The 15,494-nt window shown below is 46.4% G+C and overlaps 2 protein-coding genes across 3 annotated transcripts in view; both read right to left on the bottom strand.

The window, feature by feature from the left end:
- The window catches only part of LOC121003349 (lysosomal alpha-glucosidase-like), a 60,839-nt gene extending 57,913 nt beyond the window's left edge, over window positions 1–2,926 (bottom strand). Inside the window, exons 1-2 of the mRNA XM_040435117.1 lie at window positions 2,910–2,926; window positions 55–57 (exon numbers count right to left, since the gene is read on the bottom strand). The gene's annotated coding sequence lies outside the window, so the exon portion shown is untranslated. The remainder of the gene's footprint in view (window positions 1–54; window positions 58–2,909) is intronic.
- A 4,669-nt stretch (window positions 2,927–7,595) lies between these two features.
- The window catches only part of CCDC40 (coiled-coil domain containing 40), a 42,079-nt gene continuing 34,180 nt past the window's right edge, over window positions 7,596–15,494 (bottom strand). For both annotated transcript variants that reach the window (XM_040435110.1, XM_040435112.1), the window contains 6 exons: window positions 14,310–14,479; window positions 14,131–14,222; window positions 12,884–13,004; window positions 9,990–10,178; window positions 9,066–9,224; window positions 7,596–7,958 (listed from right to left, as the gene is read on the bottom strand). In XM_040435110.1, coding sequence (XP_040291044.1) covers window positions 7,695–7,958; window positions 9,066–9,224; window positions 9,990–10,178; window positions 12,884–13,004; window positions 14,131–14,222; window positions 14,310–14,479 — 995 coding nt within the window. In that variant the 3' untranslated portion in view covers window positions 7,596–7,694. The remainder of the gene's footprint in view (window positions 7,959–9,065; window positions 9,225–9,989; window positions 10,179–12,883; window positions 13,005–14,130; window positions 14,223–14,309; window positions 14,480–15,494) is intronic.

Below are 15,494 nucleotides of genomic sequence, written 5' to 3'. Positions count from 1 at the left end.
CATAGTCTCACTGCTCTTACCGTAAAGAATCCTTTTCTATGTTTGTGTACAAACCTTCTTTCCTCCAGACGCAGAGGATGTCCCCTCGTCACAGTCACAGTCCTGGGAATAAATAGATGATGGGATAGATCTCTGTACTGACCCCTTATATATTTATACATAGTAATTAGATCTCCCCTCAGTCGTCTTTTTTCTAAAGTGAATAACCCTAATTTTGATAATCTTTCAGGGTGCTGTAGTTGCCCCATTCCAGTTATTACTTTAGTTGCCCTCCTCTGGACCCTCTCCAGCTCTGCTATGTCTGCCTTGTTCACTGGAGCCCAGAACTGTACACAGTACTCCATGTGTGGTCTGACTAGCGATTTGTAAAGTGGTAGGACTATGTTCTCATCACGGGCATCTATGCCCCTTTTGATGCAACCCATTATCTTATTGGCCTTGGCAGCAGCTGCCTGACTGTTTTTTGCAGCTTAGTTTGCTGTTTATTAAAATTCCTAGATCCTTTTCCATGTCAGTGTTACCGAGTGTTTTACCATTTAGTATGTACGGGTGACTTGCATTATTCCTTCCCATGTGCATAACTTTACATTTGTCAGTGTTAAACCTCATCTGCCACTTATCTGCCCAAGCCTCCAGTCTATCCAGATCCCTCTGTAGTAGTATACTGTCCTCTTCAGTGTTAATTACTTTACACAGTTTAGTGTCATCTGCGAAAATTGATATTTTACTATGCAAGCCTTCTACAAGATCATTAATAAATATATAACTCCACTAGTGACAGTGACCCAATCTGAGTATGTACCGTTAATAACCACCCTCTGTTTTCTATCATTGAGCCAGTTACTTACCCACATACAGACGTTTTCTCCCAGTCCGAGCATTCTCATTTTATATACTAACCTTTTATGTGGTACAGTGTCAAATGCTTTGGAGAAGTCCAGATACACGACATCCATTGATTCGCCGCTGTCAAGTCTAGAACTTACCTCCTCATAGAAACTGATTAAATTTGTTTGACATGACCGATCCCTCACGAAGCCATGCTGATATGGCGTTATTTGCTTATTTCCGTTAAGATGCTCTAAGATAGCATCTCTCAGAAAACCTTCAAACAGTTTACCCACAACAGATGTTAAACTTACCGGCCTATAGTTTCCAGGCTCTGTTTTTGGACCCTTTTTGAATATTGGCACCACATTTGCCATGCGCCAATCCTGTGGGACATTCCCTGTCAGTATAGAGTCCGCAAATATCAGAAATAAGGGTCTGGCTATGACATTACTTAATTCCCTTAGGATACGGGGGTGTATGCCATCCGGTCCTGGCGATTTGTCTATTTTGATCTTTTTAAGTCGCTGTTGTACTTCTTCCTGGGTCAGACAGGACACTTTTAATGGGGAATTTATTTCAACATTCAGCATTTCATCTGACAGTTTATTTTCCTCAGTGAATACATTGGAGAAAAAAATATTTAACAGCTTTGCTTTCTCCTCGTCGCTCTCTGCGAATCCCCCCTCATTACACCTTCAGATTTATACTCTTTAACATTTATATAATTGAAGAACATTTTAGGGTTAGTTTTACTCTCTTTGGCAATTAATCTCTCGGTCTCTAGTTTGGCCGCTTTTATTAGTTTTTTACAGGTTCTATTTTTTTCTATAGTTTTTCAGTGCTTCCGTGCTACCCTCCTGTTTTAGTGTTTTATATGCTTTCTTTTTGTCATTTATTGCTTTCTTTACAGTTCTATTTATCCACATTGGTTTCTTTTTGTTCCTTAACCTTTTATTCCCAAACGGTATGTACCTCTCACAATGAGCTTTTAGGATGCTTTTAAAGATAGCCCATTTTGTGGCTGTATTTTTATTTGTGAGGACTTTATCCCATTTAGTTAGGCCTTCGGCCTCTCTTAAATGGCTAAATTTAGCTTTTTTGAAGTTTGGTATTTTTGTTCCTCCCTGTAGAAACGCTCTTTTGAATGATAATTGGAAGGTTATTACTTTATGGTCACTATTTCCCAGGTGTCCCCCAACCTGCACGTCTGTTGTTCTGTCAGGTCTATTGGTTAATACTAAGTCCAGTATGGCCGTCCCTCTAGTCGGGTCCTGAACCAGTTGGGAGAGGTAATTGTCTTACCGTGACACGTAACCTCTGGTTACAAGATCGAGTTTGCTTCCCCTCCTCCGGAATGATTCTTTCTGTCCCTGCCACCCAGAGATTCAGGGCGGGCCGTCTCCTTTTTCCAGGCAATTCGGTCTCTCCTTGCTCGAGGTATGATCTCTCCGGTTCCCCGGGAGGAACAATTCACAGGGTTTTATTCAAACCTATTTGTCGTCCCCAAGAAAGAAGGATCCGTTCGCCCGGTTCTGGACCTCAAGCTGCTGAACCGGTTCCTCCAGATTCAACACTTCAGAATGGAGTCCCTTCACTCCATTGTTGCTTCACTGGAGCGGGGCGAATTCCTCTCTTCAATAGACATTCAGGACGCATACTTACATGTCCCCATTGCTCCGGTGCATCAGCGCTTCCTCCGCTTTGTAGTAGGGCCCCATCACTACCAGTTTAATGCGCTTCCCTTTGGCTTGGCGACGGCACCGCAAGTCTTCACAAAAGTGCTCGCTCCTCTCCTTGCCCTTCTTCGTACCAGGGGTATCACCCTAGTTCCCTATCTGGACGACATCCTGGTCAAAGAAGCGACCTTCGGTCAGAACGAGGACAGTCTAAGTATCACTCTGGATACCCTGGCACGTTTTGGCTGGCTGGTGAACTTCCAGAAGTCTTCCCTACGTCCCACCAGGCGGATCACTTTCCTGGCCATGATCCTCGACACGGCCGCAGTGTTAGTTCGCCTCCCTCGGGACAAGCGGCTAGCCCTTCTGCGTTTGGTTCGTCTTCTCCTCCGGCGCCTGTACCAGTCAATCCGATTTTGCATGCAGGTCTTGGGTGCAATGGTCGCTTTCTTCTAGCCAGTTCCGTTTGCACAATTTCACACCCGTTCCCTTCAACGGGCAATTTTGTCGTCTTGGGACAAGTCGCTGGAATCCTTGGACAGTCACATCGTCCTGTCCCCAAGGGTGCGTTCGACACTCAGGTGGTGGCTCTCGGCCCCAACTTTGGATTCGGGGAAATCCTTTCTCCCAGTCTCCTGGACGGTCATTAGCACCGATGCCAGTCTTCACGGTTGGGGTGGACAGTCTTCCCGGCCCGGACAGTCCAAGGCGTATGGTCTCAGTCAGAGTCCAAACTGCCCATCAACATCCTAGAACTCTGGGCCATTTATCTATCCCTTCTCCATTGGACCCCTCTCCTGAGGGGCCGGCCGATTCGGATCCAGTCAGACAACACCACGGCGGTGGCTTACATCAATCGCCAAAGGGGAACCCGCAGTCAAGCGGTGATGGAGGAGTCGGCCAAAATCCTGCAGTGGGCGGAGACACATGTACCAGCTCTATCGAAGGTCTACATTCCGGGAGTGTTTAATTGGATGGCAGATTTCCTCAGTCGGACGACCGTGGACCCAGGAGAATGGTCTCTGCACCCGGAGGTGTTCGACTCTGTCTCCGTTGGGGTCGACCGGAGGTGGACTTGATGGCATCCAGACTCAACCACAAACTTCCCACCTTCTTCTCTCGGACAAAAGATCCCCAGGCGTGCGCCGTAGACGCAATAGAGGCACCATGGGACAGGTTCTCTCTACTGTACATATTCCCTCCTCTTCCCCTCCTGCGCAGAGTCCTGCGCAGAGTCAGGATGGAGGGCATCCAGACGATTCTCATCGCTCTGGATTGGCCCTGTCGTGCGTGGTACACTGATATCATCCGCCTTCTAGGAGACATGCCGTGGCCTCTTCCGCTCAGAGTCGATCTTCTCTCCCAGGGACCTGTCTTCCACCAGCATTTAGAGTCCCTACGTTTGACGGCGTGGCTGTTGAAACTGCCATTCTGAAGCAGCAAGGTTTCCCTGACAAGGTCATTCACACCATGATTAAAGCCAGGAAACCAGCGTCATCCAAAATTTATTATAGAACTTGGAGGTCTTTTCTGCGCTTCTGTGTGAAACGTAGCTTCCCTCCACTGCGCTTCTCACTTACCACTATCCTTTCCTTTCTGCAATCGGGTCTGGATTTGGGTCTTGCTCTTAGTTCCTTAAAGGGTCAGGTGTCGACGTTGTCAATTTTTTTCCAGCGTCCTTTAGCAAAACAGGCCCCGGTTAAGACCTTTCTACAAGGGGTGGCTCACACCGTCCCTCCTTATCGCCACCCTTTGCCCTCTTGGGACTTGAACCTTGTTCTTGGTTCCAACCAATCTGTTCCTTTTGAGCCTCTAGACGTAGATTCCCTCGGTATTCTTTCCTGGAAGGTTGCATTCCTGGTGGCAATCACATCCATCAGGCGCGTTTCGAAATTAGCATCGCTTTCTTGTAAGGAGCCCTTACTAATTCTGCACCAAGATAAGGCAGTGCTCCGCCCGATACCTTCTTTTCATCCGAAGGTTGTCTCTGCCTTCCATGTCATCGAAGACATTGTTCTCCCTTCGTTCTGCCCCTCTACCTCACATCCTAGGGAGCAAGCTCTCCATCAGCTGGATGTGGTTCGGGCTCTGAGGATTTACTTATCCATTTCTAGTTCGTTCCGCTGTACGGACTCTCTATTCATTATTCCTGAAGGTCCTCGCAAAGGAGTGGCAGCCTCCAAGGTGACGATTGCCAGGTGGATTCGTTTGGTAATTGCCGAGGCATACCGCTCCCGGGGCAAGGCACTGCCCCTCAGTATCATGGCCCACTCGATCAGGGCGGTGGGCGCTTCTTGGGCTTGTTTCCACCATGCTTCCGCTTCACAGCTGTGTAAGGCAGCGACTTGGTCTTCCTTGCACACGTTCACCAAGTTTTACCAGGTGCATACTTTTGCATCAGCGGACCCTGCTCTGGGCCGCAAGGTCTTGCAGGCAGCAGTGTCTTAAGCTTCCCCGAGGACGTTTTCCATGGGAGTGTGGTTCTTCCCTCCCCGTGGACTGCTTTGGAACGTCCCACGGTCCTGTGTCCCCCAATGATACGAGCGAGAAAATGAGATTTTTGTGGACTCACCTGTAAAATCTCTTTCTCGCTTAGTTCATTGGGGGACACAGCTTCCACCTATTGTTTTATATTATTGCCGGTTGGTGGGCCGGTAGGGTCCTCAGTTATGGTTCGGTCCTACTGGCATTAGTTGTGTTATGGTTTGTTTCCTGTATGTTTTTTCTCCTACTCCTACTCCTTGGGCACAAACTGATATGCTCTCTCCAGGCTGGAGGGGGTATAGCCGGCGAAGGAGGAGTTAACACTTTTCAGCCTAGTGTCGCCTCCTAGTGGCAGCAGCAGCTATACCCACGGTCCTATGTCCCCCAATGAACTAAGCGAGAAAGACATTTTATAGGTGAGTCCACAAAAATCTCGTTTTAGGGGTGCCATATTAAGATGGGTTGAGTTCCCTTTTTGTGTTTTAAAGACTTTAATGATATTTTACCACTTATCTTTGAGTGTTTTTATTTTTGCCATTATGATTTTTATTATGCAAAAATGGTCAAGAATAAAAAATAAAAAAAAGGCAATCAGCATAGTCCATACTGACGGGTACCTACCAGTCCTGATCCTGTAGCGGTACATGGGTCACGGAGGTGGATGAGGCCTAATTTTCGTCCCTGCTCTCATTGCTGAAACAGAGTGAGGATGCTGTGAAGCCTGCCTCCTCCATTCCAAAGATCAGGAAAGGAACCTGCGAGTTTTCTCGATAAAAGCACAAAGTTGCTACTCAAAGCATTTTAATGCTTTGAAAATAAACTCTTTTATGGATGCATATTGTGCGGGATTCCTTTCTTGACCTTTGGACTTCATGTCCCAGCAGTTCCAAGATACATGTTTTCGAGACTGCCATTATCTGAGGTTAGATCTCTGGGTGATCCACACAGTGTTGCCTCATGCTCTGCCAACTCAAGAACTCCTTACACCTGACCAGTCAACATCTGCTGTGGAGTCCCCATGGGATTTGGTCCTACTTGGTGAGTCAGTCAGTGACAGCCATGCTTCTTTACTATCCTGGCCAATATCTACTTTGAGGCCATGACACCAAAGTACAGCCCTAGCCTTCTGGCGTATCTCATAAAGTGGCTTGCTCCTCAAACATTGGAGGGTGACTCTCCAGGTCCTCCCTCTCTTTTGTGTCAGGGTCTCTTTACTAAACCCACCCTCCCCTGTCTTTACTTTTTGGTCAATGGGTGAGGGTTTTCAGAATGTACGGGTAGTAAAGATCGTTACTTTCAGAAGTTTATGTCTCTACTCCTCTCTAAAGGTGACTTAAAATCATTAGTCCAACATCTGGTGCAATCATGGTGGTCTGAAATCGCCACCCTCCACACAAAATCTCAACTCTTCAGTTAAAGATTGCTACTGTGGAGGAAGCCTTAACTAGAGAGTTTAGCTCTCTCAAGGTGACTGTGCTCTCCCAATCTAACACCCTTCAATCTCTGACCTTGGCTGTGGAGGACCTGGAGTCATGGCAGAGAAGAAACAATTTTACTGTGAGAGGGCTTCCAGATACTGCTCACCTTTGCCTGAGACCCTGAAGAAACTGTTCAATGAAATTTTTGGAGATTCTTCTTCCTTTACTTATTGCCATCCTTTAGTATACTTAGGTTAAACAATGTGGTCTCAGATCTCGGGGCATTATTTGTAAGCTACAGAGAATAAAGCTTTGTTAATTATCTTTAGTGTCCTCAATCTCTCTGCAAATTGACAGAGAGGATTCCTCAGCATCTCTCTACTCTCAAGCCCTAACTTGTGAAGTTACAGGAGTCCAGAATAGCTGGGGCTCCCTGTTCTACCTCTCTGTGACATATCAGAATAGGTTGCTGGTTCTTTGCAACCCTCCTGACCTTCTCCAAGTGCTCCACTGGATTCACTTGGTTGGTGTGCACAGATGGATGGTCTTGGTTCCTCCTCTGATGTGGAGGTTCAACAGCCTCCCTGCTGAAGTGGCGTCCATGTCTGGATTGCAACTCAATGGGCTAAGGTTCTAGTTCTTGGACCTGTAATTACTGAAATCTGCTGATATCGGAAAATGCTATGGAAAAAACAAGCAAATTCACATCTCATAGTTCAGCTAATATAATTCTTAGGTGTGACTCCAGCTGCTGACGTTATTATCCTTGTAGGGAGTCTTCCAATAGCGTCCAGAAGGGATGAGGAGAGGTTTATCCCTACCATCATTACCATTTTTATACTTCAAGCATTTATTGTGTGTGGTGAGGCTCCATAATAGATTGGCTTTATTTTTTTATATTTTATTTTATTTATTTCAGGTACGGATATTGAGATTCAACCTGTTTAACAAACTTAATTATGGGACCAGAGAACCCCAATTATATTCACATCAATTATATTCAATTTGTTAACAGGCATAACTAGACCGATGACAGGGCAGACCTGAAGTGCTCTTTCAGCTCCACTGTAATTACAAGGTAGTGGCTGGTTAAACCTATTAGACCTCTTTTGCCCTAAATGTTATATGCAATTATCTCCTATTTGTTATAAAGATCCAGAAAGATATAATCTCTAATGGGCGGCACTGGGTTTTATATTTCAATTAATATATCCTTTATTCATTACCAGAATATTTAGGTTACATTCTTCAATTAACATTCTTCAGTTAAGTAAGGCGTAAAGATTCATGGTGCTCTCTCTGTAGAACTTTCCTGGGTCCCAAGCCTTGCTTCCAGTGCAAGGCTTATGTTATGCAGGAAGCTCTGGTACTGCGGATACTCCTGCTGGATCTGGTGAATGATGGTGCTGACTGTGTGCATGCGGCTTTCTTGTTTCTGCTGCTCTGCTTCCAATGCCTGTGGGCTGCTGAAAACTGGAACGTATTTGCCTTCCTTCACGGCGTGCAATTGCTTCGTACGAGTCTGAAAGGCCACAATTTGTGATAGGTTCTAATGTGATGGGAAACAGAAAGGAAAATTCTCAGTGTTACCATTAATGATCCATCTAAAACAGTGCGGCGCATCATTATCAGTGCAGTTCCATGGCTAGGAGTGAAGGACCTGTGGTGATAACATGGTCTCATGACCAGGAATGCACAGGGCTTGTATCTGGGAGAAGTTCAGTGGGAGTCTGCAGAGAAGCAGACACTACTGACAGTCCCTACAATCTGCGGCATCACCGGTCTAGGAGGGGTAGAGCAGAGTGATGTCTGAGCAGCACTAATATTCAGGGTTGGTGCACGTTGTCCGGTGGGACCCATGCGAGGTTGGCAACAGCATGCAACAGAAGTAGAAGTTAGGTAAAATAATCCTTTAATCCAAAATGCACATTGGATTATGGGTACCTGCACATGGGTGCAGGTTCACAAGAAGAAAATCCATACAGATTTCCATGCTGATGCTGCTGCCAAAGGTAGAGAGGTGAGAAAATGGTGATCTAGCTGCCATTAGGAGAAAGTATGGTTTGGAAGAGAAATCTGCTGCCACTGGGGCAGGGGTGGGAAAGAACTGAATGCTGCTTCTGGTAGGGGAGGGGTAGGAAGGGGGGGGAAATGCTACTGCCAGTGGTGGGAGTGTGGGAAGGAGTACAATTCTGCTGTCAGTGGCGGAGGTGTGGGAAGGGGGACAATGCTGCTACCAGTAGTGGACTGTTGGGAAGGCTGATCAATGTTTCTGCCAATGAGGGAGGGGTGACAAAGGGAACAATGCTGCTGCCAGTGGAGGAAGGGTGGGGAGGGGGATAATAATGCTGCTAATGAGACAGGGGTGGGAAGGCAGACAACACTGTTGCCAGTAAGGGAGGGATTGGAAAAGGGAATACTGCTTCCAGTGATGCTGCACTGTGTTATTTGTCTGAGGCCTCTGGAGGTATACTTTGTGCAGCGCTGTGGTAATTGGCGTTGCTAGGGTGTACTATGTGCATTCCATGTGTTTAGTAATATAGGTGCTGCGTGGTAGTATTTGGTGCTGCGTGGTAGTATTTCTTCACTGGTGAGGCCCCGAGCAGAGAAAGTCTGGGAAGCCCTGCTCTGAAAAATATGCAGAACATAACATTACCTGACGTTTCTTTTCTTGTAGTTGCTCAATTTCGTTTTCCATGGAGCTGGTGTCTAATTTCAGGCTGGAGATATGGTGCTGTTTTTCGGAGATAGCCGCACTGAGCGTCTCCTGAGAGTCTTCCAGGTCAGAGATGGTGTTGTTACACTCGTCTGTATTCTATGCAATGGAGAGACCAGACCATTATTTCACTTTCATTTTTCCCCATGTTCAGCTGAAAGGGGTTATCCTATGATTAATGTAAAGCTGGTGGCAGCTGAAGGACTGAACTGAACATGTGCTTCCATGTTAGTGAGCAGGACAAAGGATTTCGTAAAAGAGCAAACAGCAGGTGGCGCTATACAGATAGATTTCAGTAAAAAACTCAGTGGCTATACTAAATGTTTAATTACAATCAAACACAAATGTTCATGTGCACAAACCCTAAACCTGCGCATGCGCCATACTGCGGTGAAGCTGTATACACTTCACTGTCCGGGGAGTAAAAGGCAACAGCACATGCCTGAAATTTCGAGAAGGCTAGCAGTGAGGGCTAGTGGTTGGGGGATGTCAATCACGGCTGGAAGGGATGGTTTGGACCCCTGTTCCAGCAAGCAGCAAATTTTTCAATGCGATTTTAAAATTAGATTTTATTGATTTTGCTGCTTCTAAAAATACACACGGAGCCATGTTTGAGAACTTTGCCAGGTCATCTATTGTGGCATGGTGTCGCCGTAGGTGGCTAAAATGACCTGACAGGTTGCCTCTGATACCTTACATCCCTCTGAAGCCCAATGACTTCCAGACATGTGACTCTGATGTATCTCCACCAGTGAGTGGCCTCATATCCTAATAACAGACCACTGACCCGGCCACTTTGCCCCCATAACAATTCCAACCACATATCAAATTTTTTAGACTAACCCTTCAAACTTATTGTCTTACCATTACAATTTCCTTAATTTTTTTCCTTAGCTCTTGTAGTTTCCCATGAAAATCATTCGCTGTCATGTGCTTTTTGTCCTTCTCTGTCTGATTTTTACCCCGCATCGTAATTGTTTCTCTTCGAGATACAACAGCTTCCATGTCACGGATCATTTTCTCCTGTTGTTTCATCAGCTGAGCGTATCGCACCTACCGGCACAAATATACATTCAGTAGGGTTATCATAATTCATGGTATGTGGCTTACCACTCATTTCTACAGTACCTCCTATCCCCATTGGACTTTACTGCAATACATCAATATGGAGTCTAAATATTACAAAAATACAATACAAAATAAAAGATTTAAAGGGGTTTTCTAGGATGTTATATTTAAAGGCTATGTACACCTTCCGAGGCATTTTTTTTTTAGGATTGCATTTTACTTATTTTGGGCTAAAAATCATTTTTTCTATTGGCCTTTATTAAAAATATTGAGCCGTTCTGTTTGTCTAGCTGTGTGAATCGTACTTTTTACTTTCACTTTGTGCCGGTCATCTAATAACCCTTATCTCTAATTTACTAAGAGGTCATAAACACTTATTCAAAGGGAGTCTGTCATCAGCATTTCACGTTTGTAACCCTTCCCATAGCTTTCAAGCATGCTTCAATCCTGGACTTATAAAACCGGCAAAAAACATCTTTGTAGCATATGCAAATGAGGGCTCGCAAGTGCCCAGGGGCAGCGTTACCCCCGTAGGTGCCCTGCTAGCTCAGCCTTTTCTTCGCTTCCCCCCGCCCCGTCCTTCCCTCCGCTCGCCCATCCTTTCCCTATGACCGCCTATCTACTAACTTGTTGTTTCGCCGAGATCCCGCGCCTGCGCACTCAGTCCATCGTCCGGCACAGGCGCACTGCGATTAATTACTGTGATGCCGTACAAGGAATGGGCATCGCAGTGCGCCTGCGCCGGACGATGGACTGAGTGCGCAGGTGCGGGATCTCAGCGAAGCTGGCTATATGCAGCAATTTTCAAGCACTATTTTTGGAGTGCTGCCTCCTCTGTGTTCATCTAGAATTTGGTGAGGACTTGGATTCTGCCTTCTGGTGGCGTGCACCCTTTTTTTTTGCTTTTTTAGGTTTTGCATTTTTTTGCTATTTTTCTTAATCTGGTGCAGTGCCGCTCTTATTGTGTATATGTATATATATATATATATATATATATATATATACACACACACACACACACTGCTCAAAAAAATAAAGGGAACACTTAAACAACACAATGTAACTCCAAGTCAATCACGCTTCTGTGAAATCAATCTGTCCACTTAGGAAGCAACACTGAGTGACAATCAATTTCACATGCTGTTGTGCAACTGGGATAGACAACAGGTGGAAATTATAGGCAATTAGCAAGACACCCCCAATAAAGAAGTGGTTCTGCAGGTGGTGAGCACCGACCACTTCTCAGTTCCTATGCTTCCTGGCTGATGTTTTGGTCACTTTTGAATGCTGGCGGTGCTTTCACTCTAGTGGTAGCATGAGACGGAGTCTACAACCCACACAAGTGGCTCAGGTAGTGCCGCTTATCCAGGATGGCACATCAATGCGATCTGTGGCAAGAAGGTTTGCTGTGTCTGTCAGCGTAGTGTCCAGAGTATGGAGGCGCTACCAGGAGACAGGCCAGTACATCAGGAGACGTGGAGGAGGCCGTAAAAGGGCAACAACCCAGCAGCAGGACCGCTACCTCCGCCTTTGTGCAAGGAGGAACAGGAGAAGCACTGCCAGAGCCCTGCAAAATGACCTCCAGCAGGCCACAAATGTGCATGTGTCTGCTCAAACGGTCAGAAACAGACTCCATGAGGGTGATATGAGGGCCCGACGTCCACAGGTGGGGGTTGTGCTTACAGCCCAACATCGTGCAGGACGTTTGGCATTTGCCAGAGAACACCAAGATTGGCAAATTCGCCACTGGCGCCCTGTGCTCTTCACAGATGAAAGCAGGTTCACACTGAGCACATGTGACAGACGTGACAGAGTCTGAAGACGCCGTGGAGAACGTTCTGCTGCCTGCAACATCCTCCATCAGGACTGGTTTGGCATTGGGTCAGTAATGGTGTGGGGTGGCATTTCTTTGGAGGGCCGCTCAGCCCTCGATGTGCTCGCCAGAGGTAGCCTGACTGCCATTAGGTACCGAGATGAGATCCTCAGACCCCTTGTGAGACCATATGCTGGTGCGGTTGGCCCTGGGTTCCTCCTAATGCAAAACAATGCTAGACCTCATGTGGCTGGAGTGTGTCAGCAGTTCCTGCAAGACGAAGGCATTGATGCTATGGACTGGCCCGCCCGTTCCCCAGACCTGAATCCAATTGAGCACATCTGGGACATCACGTCTCGCTCTATCCACCAACGTCACGTTGCACCACAGACTGTCCAGGAGTTGGCAGATGCTTTAGTCCAGGTCTGGGAGGAGATCCCTCAGGAGACCGTCCGCCACCTCATCAGGAGCATGCACAGGCGTTGTAGGGAGGTCATACGGGCACGTGGAGGCCACACACACTACTGAGCCTCATTTTGACTTGTTTTAAGGACATTACATCAAAGTTGGATCAGCCTGTAGTGTGTTTTTCCACTTTAATTTTGAGTGTGACTCCAAATCCAGACCTCCAAGGGTTAAAAAATTAGATTTCCATTTTTTTATTTTTGTGTGATTTTGTTGTCAGCACATTCAACTATGTAAAGAACAAAGTATTTCAGAAGAATATTTAATTAATTCAGATCTAGGATGTGTTATTTTTGTGTTCCCTTTATTTTTTTGAGCAGTGTATATTGGCCGGTCTATATTACATTTTTTGGGAGAAGTGAATTGTTGTGTGGGCTCATAAGAAAAGCATTGCTACAAGCCTCTTGTTCACCTGCATGCGATGGATCTCGGCTTTCATGGCTCTGATCTCTCCTTGGCCAGTTTCGGAGTCCACTGCATTACGCATCTCCTTTGCCAACTGAATTTTCTTTTCCCACAGCATGATTTGATGCCTGATAAAAACATAAAATAAAGACATAAAATAGACAAATATTAACAACACTAGCACAGAGACCGAGGGCGGTATTCCATCTTACACGGGCTGCATTTTCTAATAAAACGCTACCATCTGAATGACTTAAATGTCCACCTTCACAATCATTCTTTATTTTCTCTAGTCCTCTAAAAATGAAGCAATTTTGCAATAGGCCTTAAAGGGGTTTTCCAGTAAAAACTAGAAGTAGAAACAGAAGATGCTGCTCTACGCCGCTCCGGTGGTCCGTGCCGCCTCCACTGTCGCCATCATCCAGTCCTTGCACTGTTTATATCCGTCTGGTCATAATGAGCACAGTCACATGCACCGCTCCAGCCAATGACTGGCTTCAGCGGTGATGTGCTGCTTGAGACCACATCACCGCAGAAGCCAGTCATTGGCTGGAGCAGTACATGTGACCATGCCCATAGCCAGCCAGACTGGAGGAAGTGTGGACCACTGGAACGGCATACAGAAGGTAAATATGAATCTTCTGTTTCAGGGGCCATGCTGCAGGAACGTGTTAAAAAATCGTTTTATCAGAATTTTCCTATCGTTTTGACATTTGTCTGAATGATCACAACGCTTTATTTGATTGGTGTCCTGATGAATGACATTGGCAATGCTAGATAATTTGTGAACAGAAGAAAAACTTTTTAAGATACACTTGTGGACAGGGAATAACTTTTTATACTGGGCACAACCCCTTTAAGCCCAGAGAAGAGATATGGACAATCCCACAGGGAGTCTCCAAGTTGCTACCCATGTGGCAGACTCTGTTAGCAACAGCCATCTTCTGGATGGTCTTGAGACATTGATTCATGGTACCAAGTCAGTAGGGGAAAAACATGGCAGATTTCAGGACAGGGAAAGTACATTGTCAATGGTATACAGGCACAAAGTCAAGGCATGTGGTAGATGGTAGGTGGGCAGAACCAAGTCAGGACCATATCAGAACACCTTAGCACAGTACTGGAGCTGAAAGAAACATATTGCTCAGGCACTGATAGGGGAAAGGCATAAGACTAATAGCGATTGGATGAAGCAGCAGTGACTTGGTGCATGCTGGCTCATTACGAAGCACCCTCACCACCGTCCACACTCACTCAGCTTCCACCAGGCTATAGAGAAGTCTTTCTTTCTCCTCCTGTACGTTTTCCAGGTTCTCTTGCATTTCTATTGACTCTTTTTCTGCCTCCTAAAAAAAAAATAAAAAAAAAAAATTGAATCATTTAGACTTTAATTCTGCACCTTAACCTAGCAATGCGCTTCTACTGGTACTTACCCGCAGAGATCGCATAAACTCGCTCTCCATCAGTTGGTTATGCTGCGCCAATTGTTCCTTGGAGCTTGACTGTTTGCTGAGCAGCATATTCAGACGCAACATGTCATTTTTCAAGCCCTTCATGTGATGCTCGATGTCCTTTTGCTCATTTTTCTCTTGTTCAATTTCATCTGTCAAGAATTAGCGTTTGTGATGAAGCTTTAGCCATGTTAGAACAGCAACACACTGACAGTCCCGACTGCTGGCACCGATGTCTAAAGTGTTGTGCCCCCTTCACTGTCTACCAGGAACAGCAACACACTGACAGTCCCGACTGCTGGCACTGACACCGATGTCTGAAGTGTTCTGCCCCCTTCACTGTGTCTACCAGGAACAGCAACACACTGACAGTCCCGACTCCTGGCACTGACACCGATGTCTGAAGTATTGTGCCCCCTTCCCTGTCTACCAGGAACAGCAACACACTGACAGTACTAACTCCTGGCACTGACACCGATGTCTGAAGTATTGTGCCCCCTTCCCTGTCTACCAGGAACAGCAACACACTGACAGTACTAACTCCTGGCACTGACACCGATGTCTGAAGTATTGTGCCCCCTTCCCTGTCTACCAGGAACAGCAACACACTGACAGTACCGACGCCTGGCACTGACACCGATGTCTGAAGTATTGTGCCCCCTTCACTGTCTACCAGGAACAGCAACACACTGACAGTACCGACTCCTGGCACTGACACCGATGTCTGAAGTATTGTGCCCCCTTCCCTGTCTACCAGGAACAGCAACACACTGACAGTACCGACGCCTGGCACTGACACCGATGTCTGAAGTATTGTGCCCCCTTCCCTGTCTACCAGGAACAGCAACACACTGACAGTACCGATGCCTGGCACTGACACCGATGTCTGAAGTGTTCTGCCCCCTTCACTGTCTACCAGGGACAGCAACACACTGACAGTACCGACTCCTGGCACTGACACCGATGTCTAAAGTGTTCTGCCCCCTTCACTGTCTACCAGGGACAGCAACACACTGACAGTACCGACTCCTGGCACTGACACCGATGTCTGAAGTATTGTGCCCCCTTCACTGTCTACCAGGAACAGCAACACACTGACAGTCCCGACTCCTGGCACTGACACCGATGTTTGAAGTGTTCTGCCCCCTTCAATGTCTACCAGGAACA

Source organism: Bufo bufo, chromosome 6 (assembly GCF_905171765.1).
Source record: "Bufo bufo chromosome 6, aBufBuf1.1, whole genome shotgun sequence".
Lineage (NCBI taxonomy): Eukaryota > Metazoa > Chordata > Amphibia > Anura > Bufonidae > Bufo > Bufo bufo.
This window is presented reverse-complemented; position numbering and strand designations above follow the sequence as displayed.